At 40.4% G+C, this 9428-nt stretch overlaps 2 protein-coding genes across 4 annotated transcripts in view; one reads left to right on the forward strand and one right to left on the reverse strand.

Annotated features, from left to right (window-relative positions):
* The window catches only part of LOC116853305 (solute carrier family 66 member 3), a 77338-nt gene that overhangs the window by 26982 nt on the left and 40928 nt on the right, over positions 1-9428 (reverse strand). The gene's annotated exons all lie outside the window — the stretch shown is intronic.
* On the forward strand, positions 4650-5440 carry LOC116853307. The gene is made up of 3 exons (XM_032834336.1): positions 4650-4669; positions 4762-5180; positions 5304-5440. The coding sequence occupies exons 1-3, from the start codon at positions 4650-4652 to the stop codon at positions 5438-5440; spliced, it is 576 nt and encodes a 191-aa protein (XP_032690227.1).

Below are 9428 nucleotides of genomic sequence, written 5' to 3' on the forward strand. Positions count from 1 at the left end.
CGAAATTATCGCAGAAGGATTCATGAAAGTTTGGAATGTGTTGACAACCTTCGATATCTAGTAGTTTATGAGAAAATTAGGAATATAACCCTTATAGAAATATCATACTAAGAGTCATTGACAATTACTTATTATCCAGTATTTTTAATACTGAAAATAAGTAATTATCAATGATTCTTAGTATGATATTTCTATAAGGGAAGTATATTTTTGTAAACATTATGATTTTCTCATTTTTCACCTTCGCATAATAATTCTAAGTATTTGATTATCAATATTTAACAGTGATTTTATTATCAGTATTCACCAGAAATTAAGTACTGGCCAAAAAATTACTGAATTACTGATAATATTTAATCATTAATAATTTTTCAATATTTCTTAGTATGATATTTCTATAAGGGCAAATTGCCGCCAAATATGCTGCAGAACTTGTTATCGGATAATTGCTTCAGATTTGCAGCAAAAACCGCGCAGAGCTTGTAGCGATTTGATGGCAGATTGGCGGCAGAAACCACGCAGACCTTGCTGTGCTGCAAATTTTGCGCGGTTTTTACTGCAAATTTGGCACCAATTGCCCGACAGCAAGATCTGTCGCCAAAACCATAGCCTAATGTAGACACAGATGGCTATGGTTTTGCTGTGGGTTTTTTATCAAATTTGCTGCCAATCTGCGCGCAGTCTGCGTTCAATTTGCTTACTGGGTTATTATGTATCAAATTTGTCCATTCATGTTCATACATTCTATTTATATATGTAATTATACATAATTACGTATAATTATATATATAAATTCATATATAATTTTACATAATTACGCATAGATTTATATGTAATTATACATATAATTGTATATAATTATATATAATTTTATATGATTATATATAATTATACATAATTATGTATGGACAAATTTAATACATAATTTTGCATGAAAAATTTTTTATCGGGCGATTTCGGCGCTTCCGTTTGCGGACAAATTATCAATTGTTCGTAAACAGCTTGCTATCACGGCCTAACAACAGAAACATGGCAGAAATCAAGCATAATTTGCCCTTATGACGTGACAGCAAAAACACAGCAAAAATCTAGCAGGACGTGCCGTCACGAATTTCTAAAAATATTCATTTTGAATTACTTATGGAACAATAGATGTATACATTATAAATTTTTTTATATATATAATATGTATTACTTTTTTTTAACAGAAACTATTCATAAATGTCACAGTGTTTACTGGTTTTACTTGAAAATTTTAGATTACTTGATCCAATTTTACATCACATTTAAAAATTCTCACTGGCACTGGTGGGACTCGAACTTGAACCCATGAAGCACCTCTGGATTACGAGTCTGTTGCTTTAGGCACTACACCACTTCGTCGATTGATATAAACGTCTTGCATTTTGTCTATATGTGTTCTAATTAACACAGTAATATAATTTTCTGATAATATGATTTAATAAAATGATTTAGTTTCAATAAAAATTATATTTTTTGTACTTTTATTGTTAATTTAACCCTTAGCTAATGAGATGAGATCTAAAAAATCTCGTACATTCCATTTCGTTACCTTTAAGTTTTTATAGTAAATACTTTTTTATTGTTAACTGTTATTAAATAGAAAAAATCATAAAAGATTATAAACTTTGAATAATTATAAAATAGTACAATTAAAAAAAGAAAAATCTACCTTATTATATAAGATTTAATTAAATTAATTAAATTTAGGTATAAATCTATAAAAATTAATGCTTATTATAAGCAATGGGGTATCTGTCTAATATAACCATAAAATCTAAATAACATTAGATATTAGGTGAAGTAAAAAGTTCTGAGCGTTTTTTCGCTTTATTTCGACGATGAAATTAACATAGTTAGGATTATCCGATTTCGATCAAATATGCGTCGTTTTGTTCGATAACTTTTGTCCATTTTGAAGGCAATTTCATAATTCCGCGATTGAAGAAGTCCTCGTCCCTATTGGTAAAAAACTTGACCAGCTCATTTCACAAGCCTCTCTTGAGGCCAGTTTTGTACCATCAAGAAAATTTTGCAAATGCTTGAAAAGGTGATAATCGCTTGGTGCCAAGTCTGGACTATACGGCGGGTGCAATAGAACCTCCCATCCAAGCTCTCGGAGCTTCTGGCGCGTCGTTAATGATGTGTGCGGCCTGGCGTTGTCTTGATGGAACACAACACTCTTCCTATTGGCCAATTCTGGCCGCTTCTGGTCGATCGCCTGCTTCAATCTGGTCAGTTGTTGACAGTAGAGGTCCGAATTGAGTGTTTGGCCCGATGGGAGCAGCTCATAGTGGATGATTCCTTTCCAATCCCACCAAACACACAGCAAAACCTTCTTGGCCGTTAATCCGGGCTTGGCGATCGTTTGGGCCGGCTCACCGCGATTGGACCACGATCTTTTTCGGCTGTTGTTCTCGTATGTGACCCATTTTTCATCACCAGTCACCATCCGCTTCAAAAATGGGTCGATTTCGTTACGTTTCAGCAAAGAATCGCAGGCATCAATTCGGTCCAAAAGGTTCTTTTGCGTCAATTCGTGTGGCACCCATACATCGAGCTTCTTCTTGAGACCAGCCTTATGCAAATGGTTCCAAACGGTTTTCTGGCTAATCTTCAGTTCCTGGGCAATGGAATAAGTGCTCACATGCCGGTCCGACTCGACGATTTCCATGATTTTATCGACATTTTCGACGATTGGCCTACCAGAGCGTGCCTCATCTTCGACGTCCATATTACCAGAACGGAATCGTTGGAACCACCGCTTTGCTGTTGCATTCGATACTGTATTGGGTCCATAAACACCACAAATTTTTTTGGCAGCCTGCTCCGCCTTTTCACCTTGGTCGTAGTGGTACTGAAGAATGTATCGAATTTTCTCTTTTTTTACCTCCATTTTGGAACGCTGTAACACACAACTGGCTTGACCAAACACAAAACAGAACTTTTTTTGAAGCGTAATGTCACCTTTAAATCGCCGTATAGTATGACCCGATGCGATGTATACATCGTGAGATATGGCTCACTAAAGACATCTAGCGGAAAACGCTCAGAACTTTTTACTTCACCTAATAATAACAGTAATTTCTCACGAATTCTCAGAGTATCCCAAGTAATGATTCGTGAAATATTCATTATAATGAAGTTCCAAGGAATACTTTAGAATGAATTAGACTCGAATAATTCTTCAGGAATTCTTCAAATATTCATTTTTCTCATTCTTTAGGTATTCTTTAAAATGAATTCTCTATGAACTTTTATTCATATCTGTGCTATCTGGGAAATTAACTACCAAACACGAGGTAACAGTAACAAAATAGTTATAATTTCTTACTCGACAATGTAAAACAGTTACATTGTTGAGCGAAAAATTATAACTGACAGTTATGTAACTTGGTGTTTGCTGGTGCAATTGCTTTGAGCAATTTATATATGTATAAGTGTCATACGAATTTTATATACTGTACAATTTTATTCTTATCTAATCTATTTAATATTATATTATAATCTAGCATAATCTTAATATATAATGTAGTTAAATTTACGTACCTACGACGACACATGTACATATAATTTTATTAAAGTTTACTTTGATGTTTTTCTTCTTTCCTTTTCTCTCTCTCTCTCTCTCTCTCTCTCTCTCTCTCTCTCTCTATACTAAAGAAAAAATATATTTCAAAAAAATTCTCTTCAGATATTAATGCTCTTTTTAGATGAAGATCCGCGTGATCTTCCGTTTTACATCATCATGAGAAAATATATAATTAAAACTAGGAAAATCTGGTTAAAAAGAAAAATCAAATAAAATATTAAAATAAAAATGAAAATCTCTTTACAGCACAAAGGAAAAAGAGAGAAATTAATTCTCCCGCGTTTTAATTACATAAAAAAATATAAAAAATGTGAAATCGTGCTTGTGCGCCCACACCGGTGCTGTGAAAAGATTTTGTTGGAGCTTCAATTTTGCCGCTCCATCGCGTTCTCGCTCACTGGTCATCAGAACTCGCCAGGTGCGCGACCATGCTACAGTACTTGCAGGATGACGCCATTCGACTCTCGTGGCATAGCGCAAGGCGCTCGCCGCACATATCTCGCGTCATCTTCCTTCCTTTTTTTTCTTTTCGAGATCGTCTATCTATCTTTATTCTATTCAATGTTCATCCATTTTTTACTATCGTATCTCGCTACTGCTGTATACGTGTTGTCCTCCTGCGATGGAATTATTAAAAGCATCGAATTGAGAGCACGTTGTCTTACTTATTCTGTCCAATAGGTTATAAGCCCAGGCATCGCGAATCCACCGCGGATGTGTACTCTAATACGAAGCTCTCAAATGAGCTCGGAAAGTCGTGAAACTTAGTGACGATCATAGTGCTCATAGGAAATCGTGCAAGTCAGTTTCGCATACATCCAAGAGCAAGAATGTCGTACAACACGATAAATTCTACTCGCCTCGAATTGTTGTCCAAAAACAACTACGATACATAGAGGATTCAAGCGGAAGCCCTATTAATAAAAACGACACCTTCAGATCGCGATCGAATCGTGAGACGATCTACCGAACCCTGAGACGCTGAAGATCAAAATAATTTAAGAAAACGAAGCCAGAAAGCGGAAGACGTCCGACAATGGCTCTGATACCTTATTTGTAAAACATCAGAGTCAATTTTCCAGGAACAAACCGGTCAAGGACTAAAAAAATGCGTCATCGTTTGGACGAATAAGGTGCAATTACTATAGCAAGCTTGGGCATAAGGCCTCTGATTACTACGCTAAAAGAAATTCTCAACAGAATATCAAGCAAAAGGCAGGCAGCGCCACAGAGACGGCGTTCTTAGCAAATAAGAAGGATAAAACTGGAGGCTGGTGCCTGGACAGTGGCTGCACCTCACACTTGTACAGCGATAAGGTTCTCTTTGTCGATATCAGGGATATATCTAGTGGATTGAGGCTCGCCAACAATATTACCATCAAAGTCGAAGCGATGGGAGATGTCAAAGTCAAAGCTCTAGTAAACAAGGAGGAAAGGAGAATAAGGATCAAGGATACTCTATACGTTCCTGACCTGAAAACCAATCTATTATCTGTAGCCAAGATCGTCGACAACCAGCATCAAGTTCTGTTTACTAAGGATCAAGCCATCGTTCGAGACCCTCAAGGTAATATAAAAATAATTGCCAAACGCGTAAATGATCTTTTCCATCTTCAGGAAGATCCACCATAAGCATATATCGCAAGCAAGTACGAACAATCACGTACTAGGACATGGCACGAGCGATTAGGGCACATGAACACGAAGGACATCGCTCTAATGTGGAAAACGCAGGCAGTTAATGGTTTAAAACTTGACACTGATGCAACTTCGATCAACTGTGAACATGAAGCAGAAAAGTTTTTCAGCACTCCATTACCAGCCTGAGGCGTAAAAAGCTCTGGTGCGCTGGATATAACACACACGGACGTCTGCGGCCCTATGCGGACGGAATCCCTAGATGGCGCACGATACTTTGTCACGTTCATAGACGACTTACACACGTTGGTGCGAAGTCTACTTCATATGCAATAAAAGCAAAATGACCGAAAAATTCGTGGAATTCATGAGATATGCCGAGAGACGAACCAGACGGAAAGTCAAGATTGTCCAGTCGGACAACGGTAAAGAATACTGCAATTCCACGCTGGATAATCTCTTCAAGGAGCATGGGATCCGTCGTCGCCTGACTACACCGCATACACCCGAACAAAACAGAGTAGCCGAGCGCAAGAATCGCACCCTGGTCGAAGCGGCGCGGTGCATGATGATTCAGTCCGGACTACCGGCGTCATTTTGGGCCGAAGCTGTTTCTTACATCAGGAATCGCTGCGTTACTAAAAGTCTGGACTCCTTTCGAGAAATGGACCGGACGACGCCCGAGTATTGCTTATCTTCGGACATTCGGTTGCAAAGCGTACGTTCTGGACAAAACTCCTGGCAAGGGAAAGTTCGACGCCCGTGGCCTGGAGAGGACTTTCGTCGGATACTCTGAAGTATCGAAAGCGTACAGAGTATGGAGTCCAAGGAGTCGAAAAGTCCATATCTTCAGGGATGTCAAGTTCTTTAATGAATCGAATGTAAAGATATCGCCTCGGGAAGACCCTATAATCCAGGATGCCGAAGACGAATGTTTCAGAGAGACAGACAGTCTCAAACCAATGAAGGAAACAATCGAAACACATATCGGATCGAACAATTCAAGTCCGAATGAAGTGCAAGACTATCCCACCATTGAGGAAATCAACGGGGACAACAAGTCGGATGATGCAGATACTCCTAGACGGAGACCTGGACGGCCTAGAGGAGCTGCAACCCGCAAACCTGTTCCGACCAAACAGTACTATCTGAGAAACAGCGATCGAAGAAGGGCCCCCGCACCTGCGACGATCGAGTTATCTTCGGAAGATGAACAGCGCGAAGCTGGGTATGCCTTTTTTGCGAGCGAAATTTCCCTTTCACAGGCAGTTACAGGTCAGGATGCCATCGAGTGGAAAAGCTCTATCTACGACGAGATGAAAAGTCTTGTGGCCAACGATACATGGGACCTCGTCGAAAAACAGGAAAACGACAACATCGGATGCCGAATCGTGCTGAGGAACAAATATAAGGCCGACGGAACGTTGGAGAAGCGCAAAGCTCGAGTTGTAGCTAGGAGTCGACTTCAAGGACACCTTCGCGCCCGTAGTGCGACTCGGTTCACTAAGAATCCTGGTCGCCTTATCAGCCCGACTAGGGATGTCGATATCGCAATTGGACATTACGTCAGCATATTTGCACAGAAACATAAACATAAAGGTGTACATGGAGACACTGGAACTCTTGGAAGAGATGCTCGCAAATTTGCAAGACAGGATGGTTGAAACCATACATAGAAAGGCCGGAACCATGTTGGAGCATTTTCGTCAAGGACGTAGGACATGCCTTCTAAAGAAGGCGCTGTATGGCCTTCGTCAGACCGGATTGGCATTTCAGGCACGTCAATGGCATTTCAAACTTCACGAAGCGCTCAAAGAAGCTGACCTCACACCCACGAATGCTGATCCCTGCATCTACACGAACGAAAAGAGAACGATCTTCCTGCTTGTCTAGATGATATCCTGATCGCCTACAAAAGTCACACTGATAGAAAGAAAGTCGTAAGTACGCTGAAGGAATGGTTTATTGTAAAAGATCTCGGACAACCAAAATACTATCTGGGAATACAGATCGTTAGATCCAGGGAGAGCACCTCACTTTTCCAGTCCCGGTACATAGAAACCTGCTCGACAAGTACGGGATGGCGGACTGCAAAGAAGCGAATACGCCGTTGCCCTCGGGCTTCAGGACAACTGCGGATGACCCTGAAAGCATCGACGACTCCGTGCCATACAGAGAACTCATTGGTAGCTTAATGTATTTGGACCTGGCTACCAGACCCGATATATCTCACGCCGTCAGCAATCGACAGCACGAACAGAAAGCATTGGACAACAGCAAAACGTACTCAGGTATCTTAAAAATATCATTGACTTGTCTCTATGCTTCAGACCTACAGGGGTAAGTCTATTCGGCTTCGTGGACACAGGCTGGGGCAGCTGCGCAATCGATCGGCGATCCTATACAGGAATGGCATTTATTCTCGCCGGAGCGGCTGTTTCCTGGGAATCCCGGAATCAGAGAACGATCACTCTTTCTTCGACGGAGGCGGAATATATGGGCTTGACTGACGCCGTCAAAGAAGTCATCTACCTCATCGGTTTTCTGAAAAAAATTGGGATTCGAGTCGCTAACCGACGTCACTATCTTCAATAATAATCAAGCAGCAGGAGAGCACGTTCCTGTTTGCCACGGAAGGTCTAAACATATAGACATACGATACCACTTCGTCAGAAAAGCACTCCAGGAACAAACCATAAGGCTTGAGTATCTACCTACGGAACAAATGCCAGCGGACGTTCTCACTAAGGGACTCGGAAGTGAAAAGCACAACTTCTGCATTCGCGGTCTAGGATTGATAAACCTCAACAGCGAAGAGTGTCAAAATTGAGGGAGAGTGTTGGAGCTTCAATTTTGCCGCTCCATCGCGTTCTCGCCCACTGGTCATCAGAACTCGCCAGATACGCGACCATACTACAGTACTTGCAGGTTGACGCGGGAGCGGTGCACTTGGACACGGTGCATCTGGACACAGCCAGTCACAGCACCGTGTGATTAGAGACATTTGTAGGGTCCCTTGGAACAGCGACTTGTGATTGGACTGTGTCCAATTGCCCCGTGTCCAACTGATATACACCCGGTTGACGCCACACGACTCTCGTGGCACAGCGCGAGGCGCTCGCCGTACATATCTCGCGCCATCTTCCTTCCTTTTTTTTCTTTTCGAGATCGTCTATCTATCTTTATTCTACTCAATGTTCATCCATTGTTTTTTTATTATCGTATCTCGCTACCGTTGTATACGTGTTGTCTTTCTGCAAGGGAATTATTAAAAGCACCAAATTGAGAGTACGTTGTCTCGTCTTACTTATTCTGCCCAATAGATTTTTATTTTTATTTTAATATTTTCTTTGATTTTTCTTTTTAATCAGATCTTTCTTTAACTGTATATTCTCTCATAATGATATATAACGGAAGATCACGCGGATCTTGATCTGAGGAAAACATTAATATCTGAAGATAATATCTTTTTTAAATATATTTTTTCTTTAATATATATATATATATATATATATATATATATATTGGGTGTACAACTTAATTCGGTCCGTTTTTTTGCTTGAAAAACGCATTTATTTGAATGATAAAATAAATTCATACATTATTGAAAGTATTGTCCATCGCTAGCCACTACTTTTTCCCATCTTTCTGGCAATTTATGGATTCCGTCGCGGAAGAAGCGTTCATCTTTTGAAGCCAAGAATGAATCGAGCCAATTTTTGATACCCTGTTCTGAAGTGAAGTGTATTCCAGTCAAAGCGTTCTGCATCGATCGAAACAAATGGTAGTCGGAAGGGGCAAGGTCTGGGCTATAAGGCGGGTGAGCCAGAACTTCCCATCCGCTATTTTCCAAATAGTTTTTAACCGGAACAGCAACATGAGGCCGAGCGTTGTCATGGTGAAAGATTATGGACTCGTGTCTGGTCGCATATTCTGGACGTTTTTCGGCTATAGCTCGCTTTAAACGGATCAATTGTCGCCTGTAGAAGTCTCCCGTGATGGTTTGACCAAGTTTTAGCAGCTCATAGTGGATCACACCCTTCTGATCCCATCAAATACAGAGCATTACCTTGGCATCATGGATATTCGGCTTCGGCGTTGATGTACCCGGTCGGCCGGGCTTTACATACGATTTTTTGCGTTTCGGGTTGTCGTAGTGAATCCATTTTTCGTCCCC

The sequence above is a fragment of the Odontomachus brunneus genome, unplaced genomic scaffold (assembly GCF_010583005.1).
Source record: "Odontomachus brunneus isolate Ranch 3 - 2012 unplaced genomic scaffold, Obru_v1 Obru_scaffold_303, whole genome shotgun sequence".
In the NCBI taxonomy this organism is placed as follows: domain Eukaryota; kingdom Metazoa; phylum Arthropoda; class Insecta; order Hymenoptera; family Formicidae; genus Odontomachus; species Odontomachus brunneus.

Excerpts from the sequence above, each read along its gene's own strand:
- LOC116853307 (XM_032834336.1), top strand. The coding sequence starts at position 4,650 with ATGGCTCTGATACCTTATTT. Across the intron at positions 4,670-4,761 it reads ATGGCTCTGATACCTTATTT|CAAGCTTGGGCATAAGGCCT; the intron begins GTAAAACATCAG and ends CAATTACTATAG. Across the intron at positions 5,181-5,303 it reads CATCGTTCGAGACCCTCAAG|GGCACATGAACACGAAGGAC; the intron begins GTAATATAAAAA and ends ACGAGCGATTAG.